This window comes from Ambystoma mexicanum, chromosome 9, assembly GCF_040938575.1.
Source record: "Ambystoma mexicanum isolate Mex_15411 chromosome 9, UKY_AmexF1_1, whole genome shotgun sequence".
NCBI lineage: Eukaryota > Metazoa > Chordata > Amphibia > Caudata > Ambystomatidae > Ambystoma > Ambystoma mexicanum.
The window spans coordinates 1048112194-1048126559 of NC_090931.1; the positions used below are offsets into that span (position 1 = coordinate 1048112194).

The window sequence follows — 14366 nt, forward strand, 5'->3', positions numbered from 1 at the left end:
TTGTAGGTCATAGTGATGTTTTTTGAATTTGGATAGAGTGGAGGGGTCGGGTGGTGATTTCCCCTTAGCTAAGGCCAGGCATTTGTTGACACATAGAGTAGATAGCTCATCCGTGAACCAGGGGTTAGTATGCATTGATTTTATTTCCTTCTTATTCTCAAGAGGCACTATGGACTCAATGGCTTTGGTAAGTGTGGTTGAGTAGATGTTTGCAAGAATGTCTGGGTTGTTGGTAAACGGGGGTTTAAGTTCTGGGATGTCAAGAAGAGGGGGGAGGTTGGCTTTGGTACATTTTTTTGAGCTTCTGACTTTGGCTGCAGGGGCGTACAAGAGCACTTTGGGGGGAGCATTTTGGGGGGAAGTCTAGTAGGAATAGTGAATTGAATGCAATGGTGATCTGTCCAGGGGTGTGGTGCTTTGTTGGTGATGGCAGAAGAGCAATTGTGGTCCACAATCTAGTCTATGGTGCAACTTTTAGAGTGAGTTGGCTCCGAGATTCTATGGGAGAATCCTAAATCAGAGAGCTCTTTGGCGAGTGCGTGGGGGCTTTGTCTTTTGGGTCGAGCAGGCCTAAATCGAGGTCTCAGAGAAGAATAGTTTTACTGGTACTTTTAAGGTTGTTTCCTAAAATGTGGAGGAGTTGTTTTTGGTAGTCTGTGGCAGTACCAGATGGTCCTTATGTGATCACAATATTTATGGTGTAGGAGGGAGATAGTGTTAGCTTGGCAGTAAGCAGGTCAGCATTATTTTCCCACTGTTGGTTGCCAAGTCTGATGGCAAGTGTCTCTTTGGAGATACGTGCCACTCCTCGGCCTTTAGATGTCTCACAATCCTGTCTGAGGATGATGTATCCTGAGGGGATGGCTAGTGAGATGGCTGAGCCTGAGGCTTCATGGACCATGTTTCTGTGACTGCTAATATGTCAAGGTCATGGAGGGTGATGAGGATGTTAATCTCAGGTGCGTAGGCAGGGAGTGAGCGAGCATTGATGTGAGCTCATTTGATGGTTGTGTTGCATGGAGTCCTTTTAGGGGAGAGGGAAGTGGATTGGAGGTAGAGCATGTGGGCTGGGCTGCGGTAAATCTTAGAAGAGGGGTGTGTTTGGTGTTGGGGGTGATCAGGAGGGGAGTCTGAGCAGTGTAGGTGTGGGAGGCAAAGGTTTCTAAGGTGTGTGGTGTTCAAAGTGCATGGGTGTGGATTAATTTCAGTGCTGGACCTAAGCCTAATGCATCTAGAATATAGCAGTGTTTGACTTTCTAGCTTGGCCATGTGGTGGCAGGTTGTGTTGATCATGGGTGTGGGTGAGGTAGTTGTGTGCAGTGGTGGTGATGAGTGTGTGCCGAAGGGTGGCAGCATGATGGTGGAGAGCCAGTATGTGAGTATGGCCAGTGTAGGGAGTTGAGGGAAGTGTGAGCTGAGTGTGAGTTGGCGTATTTGTGGGTGGGCTGGTCTGTGGGTGGTGGGGAGATAGATATGAACAGTGGACTGTCCAATGGGCTGTGCACAAATAGGCAGTTCTGTCACAGCACCTGGGGCAGATAGTGCACACAATACAAGGAGCTATGCGCAAAATAGCAATGCAACAAATTAGGTAAGATCGCCAAATAGCAAAGAATACAATGAGCTATGCAACAGAATAGCTATGCAGCAAGTTAAGCAGCTTCATCACTTGGAGAAAATAGTGCACACAATACAATGAGCTATGCACAGATTAGCTATGCAACACATGGGGTTAAGTCTTCATAATAGTGGCATTTGAGATCAGAGAGTTTGGTGTTCAAATCTGGCAACAGCCACGATGGCGGGTCATAGGCGATTCGTTTCGAGTGGCTGGTGTGTATTGTGACCGTGCTCAGCATATAATGGTGGTGAGACAATATTGTTAAGGATTTCAATCAGGCAATACACCCTGGTCTCAGCCTAGTATGCAGTGCACAACTGAAATGCTTATCTTGTTATATATAGGTTCAATACTTGAGAGATTCACCAGTCATATCACACCCCCTTTTCAAATACCCCAGGTCACAATGGACCAGGAACCAGGCTGGTTGGTAAAGGTAATATTTATTTATTTATTTAAAATTCAAATCACATATACTTTTTAATAGGGAGCAGCAATCACCAATGTGGTGACAATAACAGATAGGAATGTGAACAATGCCCTTAAATTAACCCTTTAGCAACACAGATGGAAAACACCAGAATAGAACACTTTTGGCTTGTTAAGAAAGGTAGCGCTTGAGTTAGGATTTACCCCTGCATTATTCCTCAACCCACAAATAAGCAATTCTAAATAGATACAAGGAAGCAGCAGGTAATAAGGAATAAGAAACAGAATTTGAATCCAACGTTCCGTCCCCAAACAAGAGAAAAAAACAGATTCGAACCTTTGCAATGTTAAAGTGACACTCGGAAATGGTTGAATAAAACAATGAATGTGTGCAGAAATCCTTAATCAAGTACAATTCTCTACGGGAGAAACACTTTAAAGTTACAAGCAATCATAAGCAATAGATTGAGCAAAAGCATACCATTCTAAAATGAATGGAAGGTTTAAAACAATTGATAGTACAAATAACATTCCCGCCTGAAATTAACCAAATGTTTTTTATAAAAACAGGTGAAATTCACTGATTTTGAGTGCGGTTTATGGATTGGGGTGTAGCTATAGGTCTTAGGTATAATCAAGAATTGAAATGAGGTCTCTAGCTATTAAACTGAGGTAGATATGCAATGTAGAATAAGAGGTGTTTTTAGAAAAATCGGGTAGTGTGAACAGAAAAGAAACTCAGTTTGGACAAGAATAGTTTTACTCTAAGTTTTACTCTCTACTATAGCATTCAGGCCAGAATACCAAAGAGGGACACAGTAACCTCTAGAGTTGATTAATGACTTCAATCCTAGATCCCGAGCGCCCGCCCTGGTGAAACCAGTCTGATCACTCGAAATAGGATTGATAGTTTAGGATTTACACAAGATAAAAATGACTAAAGAAAAGGTGTTTAGCAAGATAAATCAAGGACAGGATTGCAATAAAGATTCTGATTCTGACAATGTTACAACGTATTAAGGTAAGAATAGGATCGTTTAGAGATCGGGATAGGACATGGCAAGGCAAGTTATGCTATGGTTCTAAAGTTCCTACTGATACTCACAATCCACTGTTAATTTGGATTTTGGACAGTCAGGGCTCTGGATCACCACACGGATCTGGTCTACCACAGGACAGCCGGACAAAATCACCAGGCATGGACTGGATACCAGGTAGCACTTCTGGTTACTGGATACTACAGATCATCAGGGTAGTATAGCAGCAGCATACAGTGAGTGGCAGCAAGCCAGGCTGGATCAGTATGCTTCCCTTGAGTTTTTGGGTTTTTATTTTTAGAATTTGAGGCCTAGCTGAAAATGGGGTCAAGAATGCATAGTCCTTGGCTTTGAAATGAAAATCTGGAATCAGGATCAAACAGGATGAAGAAATCAGGAACCGGATGCCATGCAGGAATTCAGGAAGAAAGTCAGGAATCACGGTGGTGTCCCTGTGTGCTGTCAGGGGCCCTTATTTATCATGCCAGATGACATCCCTACAGTATATGGCAGGGGCAGGTTTACTACCCACGCCCCTAATACTAGGATTGGGCAAGAGCATAGTTTCCACCTTGCCCCATAGCTGATTGGATCACAGAAAATGGATGTCATGTTTATGGGGTGATTTTTACAGTGTTTAGAAACCTCCCCTAGCGACTGGAACCAAAATCTAATTTTGCTACAAACACATATTTATGCTGTTGCAACCTCTGAGAAAATCAGATACAGAGGTTACATATTTTGTGTGTTATATTTCAATCCAAGCCCCAAGTCTGTGGGACCTGGTTTTGCCTTGCTGACACATTTTTGTAATTTTAAACATGAAAGATTTGGCCTAAAATTCCCCAACTTTGTACACAGATGCACATTACCCCAGGGATGTATGTACACAATGTTATGTTTGCAACATCAATACTTTCCTGGGAATTTGTCATATTTTGTAACTTCTGTTCCTTATGCAGTAATGAGTTCTAACACATTTTCAAAGAAAGAGCATAAAATTTGATTTAGAACTACACGCTTTTCATATTTTTCCTAATTCTTGCTGCAAAGTTAAACGTCTTTTAAGTTCAGTTACAAAATAGCCTTTAAAACCAAAAGGAAAGCCATTGTCACTTGACCAGTTTTTTTCCCCCAACTGCTGTCAATTGTCACTTCCTGCAAGGCAAAGTGGAATTTCCAGTCTTAATTTAAGTTTTTATTGCCCCTCCGGTGAGTGTCCCAGCCTGCTATTGACCCAGCCTGGAGCAAAGACGAATGTCTGATGAGCTTGTGAAGTTTCTTTGTCCTGGTGCATTCAAATTCTTTCAAGCTAGCAATTAGAGCTTTCTTGTCCCAGAAGTTTATGAGGTGTCACCTTTCTCAGGGCTCGCAACTGGCAGAGCAAGTTTTTTTATAGCTTGCCAACTTAGCCTATTCGTTTTAGCCTTCATTCTCTCATTTTAAATCTTGACTTAAACAAAACCTGTGGAATCAAAACAGTTCATAGGTGTACTTTTTTATTTTTCTTTCTTTTAATTTTATTCGTGTGTAATTGCTTTAGCAATTTTTACAAAAATGATGCTGGTCATCTTACAAGAGCCACACGATGAAATGGAAAGTACGACAGTCAGACAATTGAGGCTCTGACGGGGGACGGTTTCTCCTTGACCGACCGATCTCCCCTGTTAAAGTCCATGCTGCAACAGGGACCTCATAGTCAGTCATCATCAGGGTTTTTGAGGAAATTAATTCAAATGCACTTTCCAATATGTTTACTGTTGCTATAGTCCATTTTGTTTTCTCCCCTGACATCAGCCTGTTCCACCACGTTTTGTCTGCATCTTCTAAGATTCCCGAGTGATCCGTGCACAGACTAGTCAGGTATGTGGCTCTTGCTTTTCTTAGATACGGACAGTATATCAGAAGATGTTTTATCGATTCTAGCTCGTCTGGTTGGTTGCACAGACGACAGGCCTTTTCATTAGTTTGTCTCCTGATAGCTTGGATTTCACATGTCGTAAGGAGATTGAAGCGCGCCCTCATGAACAGTTTTCTGAGTAGCTTGTTTGGAAATCTGTTACAGTAACCCATTGGTTCTTTTAATTTGTTGAAATTTGGGGGGAAGCTCTTTAGTCAGTTTGTTCATCTGGGCTTTTTCCAAGGTTTCTATCCAATCCTGGGCTTCCAATTTTGATTTCACTCTTGTGGGGTTGTTTTATAGATCCTCTTCAGTGCACGCAATCTCCGTAAGCTTTTCTCTCAGGTTGTCTGTCCATTTATTTAAGATATCCAGGTGACGGTTTGTCATTTTGTCAGCGAGTATCTTATAGATAGGCATGCTGTCTTGTATAAGAGTGTTCCTCCAGAGTTGCATAGCGTTTAGCCCCACTGTCGCTTCTAGCGAAAGTAGACCCAAGTCTCTTCTGATAAGTGCCATTGATGTAGCATTGGGCAGTCCTAGGACTGTTTTCCAGATGTGGCTCTCTAGTTTCCGCCAGATGTCCTTTGGCATGGTCAATGTAGCTCCCATGACATATGTCAAGGTTGGCACCACCTTCCCTTTATAGAACTCTATCATTGGGACTAAGGAGTATTTGCATTATTTTCGGTCTATGGTTTTCATTTGGGCCTCAAGTTTTTTTGTTTTTTCCCATAGAATCCCCTGCATTGTTACTTCCTTTGCCGAGTGGTTGATGTGGACTCCTAGGTATTTCAAACTTTGGACCACTTTGATTTCTTCTTTATCCACCGCCCAATTGTAACCTGCCTGGATCTTCTTGGCACTTTTCCCAAAAATCAGTATTTTTGTTTTTGATTTATTTATTTGCAGATTGTTTCGCTCCATATATTGTGCCAAGTTTGTAAGTTGGCGTTGTAGGCCGATTTGGGTTTGGTCTATTAGTATTAAGTCGTCTGCATACATTAAGCGTGGTATGTTATCCTTACCCAGCTTTGGTGGAAAGGCTCTTACTGCTTCTTCCGACTCTTTGAGGTCCCCCAAAAAAGCGATGAACAAAGCCGGGGCCAGGGGACAACCTTGCTTAACTCCTTGCTCCACCGGTATCTCTTGCGACAAAAGGCCTTGATTGTTTAGGCAAACTCTTAGCTTGGTGTTTGTGTGTAGAGCCATCACGTGATCTAGCAGTTCCCTCGGACAGTTCCATTTTTCCAGTTTGTTCCAGAGTATCCGCCTATCCACTCTGTCAAAGGCCTGTGACAAATCCACAAATGCCATGTATACAGTTGGCGCCCCTTGCTTGACCTTGGCTTTTATCAAGTTGAGAATGAAGATGTTGACTGTTGTGATTCCCTTCTTTAAGAAACCCATTTGAAAGGGGTCATTTGCCGGTGATGATCTGGCCCAGTTTCGAAAGAGGGTCAGAAGAAGCGTTGCAAAGATTTTGCCTATGATGTCGAGTAAGGCGATGGGTCTATAATTACTCGGTTCTTCTCGGTTCCCGCGTTTGAAAATCGTCACTATCACTGCACTTACCCATGACGCCGGGAGAGTTCTTGTCTGTCTACATTGTTCAAAGATGATACTGATAAAGGCAGCCCAAATCTCCGGATTCTGTTTTAAGTCAATATTGGAGAGTCCGTCTGGACCCGGTGCTCTGGATTTCTTTAGTTTCATTATGACGTTCTTTGTCATCAGTTGCCGAAATATCGATCCAAGGTGTTTCAACTGGATTTACAGCCCTCGGTGTTTGATATGGTTGTGCCTTAAACTAATTTTCGAAGAATTTCACCCAATCTCTTTCACTCACTGCATTTACTATTTGATTTTCAGTCTTCTTCTCTGGTTTATTGATGAGTGCCCAGAAATCACCGTTTTTTTTAGTACTTATGGTGCACAACATTTCTTCTGCGTATTTTTGATACATTATGTGTCTATGATCTCGTATCCAAGCTTTGTATTTTGAGCTTTCCTGTTTAAGTGCATTCCATGCTGTTAACGAATTCTCCTTGATTGTTTGTCTCTTCAGTTTTCTCAGATTACTCTTTCTTTCTACGACCTCCAAGTCGTAAGTATGTATATTTTGTCATAGCTTTTGGTTTTTACCCTGCGGCTTCATCCTGTACTGGAGTAAGAGAGGTATATAGTCTGGGCTTTGTTTCTTATCTCCTCGTGCCTGGATACCAGTTTTGTATTTTTCGGTGATGCATTCAATATTTGCTGCAGTGAGCCAAATGCGGGTTTGTTGGTTATTCAGTTCAATTGAATTGTTGTACTTCTGGGGTACAGATCGTCGTGAGTTCCATTTTATAGCCACTAAATTGTGGTCGCTTTCTTGTGTTCTGGTCACCAAGTAGTCTTCTATACTTGTTAGTAGACTGTGCGAGATGAAGAAATAGTCAATATCAGCTCTGGACACGCCCCTTTCCCATGTGGGAATCTTCACCATCCAAGATTTCAATGCTGCCACATTGTGGAGATTTCTCAATTTCATGAGCCTCATCCACAATGTTCCTCTTTCTTCTGCCGGAGATTTCGTTTTCTTCGGCAGAGTTGTCCCCTTATCCATGGTGCAGTTAGCATTTAGATCTCCACATATTATTATGTGTGCCAGCGGGTCTTCCGTGATGATGTCATACATTGTTTTGGCTACTTGTTTGCAAAAATCTGATGTCGTGGTTCTTTCCGGGTTCCAGTACGTTGTTATAAGGGCGATTTTTGCTTTTTCAGTTCCCTTTCCTCGTATTTCTTCCTGGGCCCATGTCGTTAGAACTGCCAATATGCCATATGATTCCAATATGGTTTTTACACTTACTATTCCGATCCCTGACTTTATGGCTATAAGGAGCCCTGAAGACGGTCGCCAAAACAAGCCTTTCGACGCTGGTGAAAATGCAATTTCAAAGCCATCTAAAGCTGGCTTTTCAGTTAGCCAGTGCTCCTGAAGGCATAGAATATCGTACACCCCAAGATCCTGATACTCCGGGTTTGTCAGGTGCCGGTGGCCTCTCGTGTTCCATGAGGCCATGGCTACAAAATCTTGCATTGTGGTTTCTTGCTCATGATCTTGATCAGTCGTCGGAGGGGGTAGATTTCTGGACCCACCTCCTGATGATTGCTATTTCTTGGGGTGTGGCTTTAATGTCGCTTTTAACCAATTCCATGGTCCTTTTGGTGTTCTGTTTTCTCGCGTGATTTCACTCTTTGGTTCTCGATCTTTTTCTTTTCTGCCATCTTTTTCTGAAATATCTCTTTGTCCGGCTCGCCTGGTGCTTGGTGGGAGATTCAGATCTATCTCGATCTCTTCTATCCCGTGACTGACCCCCCTTCGCCAAGTGCTTTTCATTTAGATCTTCACTGGCTTTAAGATCTCTCCTTCTGTATCTCTCATTCCTTGGTTCCTGTTTTTCCCACTCATAGTGGCGATTGTTTTCATATCTCATATGATACAACGGTGCCTGTCTTTTATTGTTGTATAGATCTCTAGTTTGGGATATGTAATGCACTTCATGGTTTTTTCTGTGGACTGCACTTTTCGGTCTGTCTTGGGTATGTGTAGTTCTGTTAGGGTGTATCCTGCTTGTTGTAGGTCTTTGTATGCTTCCTCTGTGATATCTTTTATTGCCTGATTTTTAATGTGGAGGTATGTTTTGGCCTTTTGGTCCCTGTGATAGGGTTCTATTAGTTTGAAGTCTTCTGACTTTAAATGCTGCAGACAGTGGATTTTGCTTGGTATGTAGAGTACTGTTTTCCTATTCAGCACAATATATTTGCTTTTACATGATGTTTGCTCTAATATGAAAATTCTTAGCTCATTGTGAGGGCTATGTGGGAGCTTTGATTTCTCAGTCTGTGGTTTGTCTGACTTTGCCCTGGTCTCCTGCTCATCTCTTCGCCTTAAATTATCTTCCTGCTGACTCTGTAGTTGTTGTTTCAAAGAGGTTGATCGCAAGTCTTTCTCTTCTAAAGGTGCTTGTGCTGTTTTTCCTGTCACCTTTTTACCTCTTGTTTCCCTTCTGCTGTCAAGATCGCCATGCTGTTCCTCTGCCGATCCCTCTGGAACCCTGGGTTCTCTTCTTTTGCTTCTGTATCAAGGTGTACTGAAAGGTCCATCAGTGAACTTGTTCTCATAAATTCCTCCGCCGTTTTTGGCGATTTTTCTGTTTTTTGGTGACTTTTCGCTGTAACTTCACTTGTGCCTGTAGGTATTGTAGGGCTTTGTGTTAGATTAATTATTTCGATTTCTTTTTTTGAATTGGGGGATCTCAATTTTCTTTCTATCTGTTTCACCTTTATTGATGTCGCTTGCCAATCGTAACCCCAGTTTTTTCTTTTGATTTGTCAATGCCGGTGAGGTTGTTATTCCCAGATTGATACTCTGCTTTTGTTGCCCAGGCAGGTCACTTGGGTTTGTCGCTTTCTGTTTAATGAAAATTGGTTCCATCTCTCCTCTCTCCTTTTGTAAAGTTGTCTGGGATGCTCTGTCCATAGTCTTTTTTACCATCTGTTTTTCTCTTATAACTTCTTTCCTTTCTGCCTCTAAGATGGCCCATTTTTCCGCCCATTTTGTTTCCTGTTTATTCGTTTTTGCTTCTATGGCCGTGATGTAACCCTCTAAGAAATCCATCTTGGATAGGATCTTACCTAGAATCGTTGTTATCTTTTGTTGTGTCTCCGATAGTTTCATATAATAGGTGTACTTTTACCAGCAACAAATACTTTTACATTTCCAAGTAAGCAGGCCTTCCCACAAAAATTTACTTTTAAATAGGCGATTTTCTCTCTTCAGTCAGAAAAAGCACATTTTACTATTTCTTTAAATTCCGTTTTCATCTCCAGCAAATACACACTTTATGCGGCTATAGTTCTTTTCTTGATTGCTGAAGTTGTTTTGCAGCATGGATACATTTAAACAGGCATCTATTTAGAGTCACTCTCTGAACAGCTGATTTTTAGATACTTTTGCAAAGAAAATAGACCCATTTGCTGTGTAACATAAAAACAAAGCACCTGGTTGATTTTTTCAAAGATAATTTTGACAGGAGCTGTCATTCAAATGAGGCCCAGTTCCTCTGAGACATAATGAATGATCCTGTACATGGCAAGGCTTTTTCAATCACAGTAGTTTCATGAGAAATTGAGGAATTTATCGCCAAGCAGCGCTTTTCAGGCTGAAAAAGGGTTCATTTTTAAATGCGAATTTTGAGATTTCCAGCAAGGCAATGCTGCCTCTTTCACTTAATTTGTAGAAAAATATTGCAGAGCACACTGGCACACTCCTGCAGTGTGTACTCTGTTCCTCCCCGCCTGAAATGTGTGTGGCAGTGTGATGCAGCCATTATTTTGGTGGTTGTAAAAATGCAATTTTGAGATCCGGGCGCACACAGGAGTTAGTGCATCCATTTTGCTGTTTCACCAATGATGTGGTAAGGCACATCTAAGTGGGTCAATATATCCCACAATATAAGGCGGCTCAGAGTTGGGGAGAGGGTAGATTTCTGGCCGATGGGATTGGTATTGCAGTGATAGAACACGGTGCGCAGCGGATCAGCAGCCAGTCCAAAGATTTTTTAGGGGAGTTTCCATCATTCCTAGAGTACAAATGGAACTAAAGGAACATTCAATGTCAGATATTCCAATCAATCTCCTCAGTAAGCCCTATGTTATCTCCAGACTCACTATTAGTGGCACGAGTCAAAATGCATCTCAATATGATAGTCTCCAAATGCTGTGCAGCCACATTAGGAAAAATGAGCAATAACACTGCAACTCTAACGGGAGTAGAGGATTTCAACGATAGAATAACAGTTCTTCTTCTTTTCCAAGTCCGTTAAAGTTATTGGGCATTAGAACTATGTCTGAGAAAGGATTTCCCTCTTTATAAGAATTTAATGGGTCAAATATTCTGGGGCTGATCATTTGTCGACCCTTCCTTATTGGAAGGGTCGACAAATGTTATTCTGAGTTGAAACCAGTGGCTGAGCTTGAACAGAAAGCTGCTTTGTCTTCGGTCCAGCTCAGTGGTTTCTCATATGAAGCAGCTTCAGCGCCTAGTTACAATGCTTCGCGCTAGCGATGTAGGGTCTGTGTTTATACGTGGCTTTCGGTGACATGATTTTAACATTTTTCATTAAGAAGACTGACATAATATTAGGAAACGCATGTTTTCAGAAAAATGTATTTGCTATTTCTTTTTTAAATAAACATGTATTTTCATGTAGCCTTTTTCATGTGTCTCATATAATGTGGAACCGTGAGAATGGTCTACACATTTCATACCTCTATACTTGTGTATGTTTAGTTTCAGCCTGCAGACCCATACTTTACTTCAGACAATGAAACATACTACAAAATAGTAAGCAGTGGAGGGGGATACAAGCACATTCACTACTTCCACAACCAAGGGGTAAGTATTGCTTTCTGTGTGATGTTTTCTGGAGTAAATGGGAAACACGCTTTCTTGCTTTGCCACTTGATTGTGACAGTGACTTTTGTACTTCCAGACAGAGCCTCTAACAAGTGGAGAGTGGGAAGCAATAAGAATAGTCACTGTTACTGATGACTTTCTGTAAGTATTCATCATTAACACATTCTCATTCCTCTTCCTGTAAATGTATTATGGATGATCTTTGCTATCAATAAATTGACCATAAAGCTTTGTGTTTTTCAATTATTTGATTTTAATATATATCTAGTACCTATACTATGTTCTAAGTGCTAACAGTTTTGTGTTTCATTACTTTTGGTGTGTAATTCTCCAACACTTTGTTTTGTGGTATATATGATATTTTCCTGAGCAAGAATAATTATTTAATAAACAGTAACACGTTTAAATTAAAAGAATTCTGTACAGCTAAATTTCCAAGTATGAAAGTACATGTTTAAAATGCACATTCATGGTAATTGGATCCATTTAAACAAAGAAGTGTGTTACTGTAGGATTAACAGCCTTGAGGAGTTACTTAATCCCGGAGTGCACCACAAGTGTTGTTGGCTGTTCCAGGTTGCACCATGCTGCATTTGGAGAAAGTTCGATTTTGCTTTGTTTTGGAAATTGAAAGGAGATTTAGGGACCTATTGTGTGACTAAAGATGCCCCGCCCCCTGCCGTCCGGATACAGCTGAAAAAGCCCAGGCACACATCTCAGAGTTCACCACAAGTGCTATTGGCTGTTTGGTGGCTTGTGGGTGTGAGGGCGAGTACATTTTATGTCACTGATTTTACCTGTTAGCGTTGACATGCTTTAGATTTCTGTGCACTTGGATCTTGAGAGGTTGTGTACTCAGTCTCATAGGAGTATAGGTCTTGTGAACAATCGGTCGCTGTTATTCAAGTGTGCTAACTTATAATTAGGAAAGTTCCCTTGAGTATTACACCCATCATCTAATTACACAATTAGGAAAAGGGAGAGGGCGGCCACTTTAAAAAACAAATCATAGGGGCCTCTCTCGTCTTTTCGAGTCGAAGGGATAGTATGACACATGCACTGGCACTTCTGCTACGGCCTTCCTCAGTGGAGGAAGGCCCTATCCTAGAATCAGGGAGACTGGCAGGAATCAATATCGTAGGTGAAGGGAGGGACAGGACCCTCCCCGGATGAGAGAATGCTTGTACCTCTGGCATCAGTGGAGGAGCTCGACCAACTACCCCATGAGATGCAAAATCCGATTTTGTGCAAAGAAACATCCGAAAATTGACCGATTACTCCCAAACTCTTCAATGATTCCTTTTTAAATGCCCCACCAATTTTCTCCTATGGCAAACTCTTGCTTGTAACACTTTCAGAACACTTGCACAAGGATTTGGTAGGAGCTTTCGGCCTTACATCAGCGCAGAAACAGGTGAGATCACCTTTGTACACGAGGAGACCTATTGCTCTGTTTATGGAGCTATTCAAACTTTACAGGATAACATGTGCTCAGAGTTAAAAGTTCACTGAAAGTACCGACAAGAGATCTCCACATGTATGGCTGCATTGAGCCATCTGATTGGAGATCTCTCCTCTGATCATGCTATCTTGCCCTTGCACCATGTAGGGGTGACAGTCACCCCTTGGCAGTAAAAAGGAGCAACAAAAACTAAATCCATATGAGAACATTAATATATGTACGAGTGAGGTACAGAGAACTGAATGGCTTTTCATTCAACTGTTTGTGCCGAAACACGTGTAATCCACAAGGGCACGAAGTGAAAATAAATCACAACAAGTGATGGTTACAATTTGTTTTGGCACTTGTCTTTAATAAGAGTAGCTCATAAATGTACTATGTACGAGTGAGGTTTTTGAGGCAGTAGTTGACTTGGATATAAGTGGAGCAGCTACTGTTAGGTCCACAGGTCATAGTGTATGGGGAAAGTAGTACACTGATCTGGGGCGAGGAACAGTTTCATAAAAAATCAAAACCGGGGAAAAGAATCAAGAAAAATAAAAACATTTAATAAATGATTTAAGGATTACAAATAAGACTTCAAGGAAATATCTTTGTTCATTGGTACAGTCTGACCTGAGAGGATTTAAGGAAATGGGGGAACCAACTTCCTTTTTGGACTTATGGGAGGATGATTCAAAAAGGACCCACTTGTGTAGGGAGAATAATTTGCCTCTCAGTGGGAGAGTTTTAGGGGACCACAGGGTGGGGGAAGAGGATGATGTTAAGTTGATCTAAAAGGATGATCAGGAAGGCCCTGAGACAAGACGGGCTGATGTTTTAAAACAAAGGGAAATAACAAGAGATTGAAACATGGGAAAAACCATAAGCAACAGCCTGAAGTGGCCCTTTTTAAGACGTTCAAATGGTCCCATAGCACACGATCTATGAAAGATAAACAAACCCCACTGACTAGGGATGATACTGTAGCTAGAAATCAGAAATCTTGAAGTAACATCTCAGTTGAAGTCCCTTCTCTCTACACTTATGAGCCACTGCTGGCTGCACTTGTGAGTTAACTGCACTTCCCCATTCCCCTCCCACCTGGCACCTCTCCCCTTCCCTCTTCCGCGCACTTACGCGATCTGAATGACACAAAGCTTTGTAAGATCGATATTTTGTCCTCCCTCTGTTTCCCCATCCTTGTCTTGTCGCACCTAGAAACACTTATGTACAGGCGCGTCATAAATGCCACATCATATCATATCATATCTTAGGGGATATGAGTGCTATAGAGGTGCAGAGTGATCTGGTAGCTGAAGGTGTCTCCCAGGGTTTGGAACAGATTGATATAAGAGACCCATGTTCTAAGAACACAGTAACTTTGAAGGAGATATTAGTGAAATAGTGAAGAATATATTACAGCAAGAAAAAACAAAGAACAAAAATTTACTCCTTGGGGAAGCTGCTTA

The 14366-nt window shown here is 41.7% G+C and overlaps 1 protein-coding gene across 4 annotated transcripts in view; it reads left to right on the forward strand.

Annotated features, from left to right (window-relative positions):
* DPP4 (dipeptidyl peptidase 4) overlaps window positions 1-14366 on the forward strand; it is a 992858-nt gene that overhangs the window by 713982 nt on the left and 264510 nt on the right. For all 4 annotated transcript variants that reach the window (XM_069616324.1, XM_069616327.1, XM_069616325.1 and 1 more), the window contains 2 exons: window positions 11328-11432; window positions 11530-11594. In XM_069616324.1, coding sequence (XP_069472425.1) covers window positions 11328-11432; window positions 11530-11594 — 170 coding nt within the window. The remainder of the gene's footprint in view (window positions 1-11327; window positions 11433-11529; window positions 11595-14366) is intronic.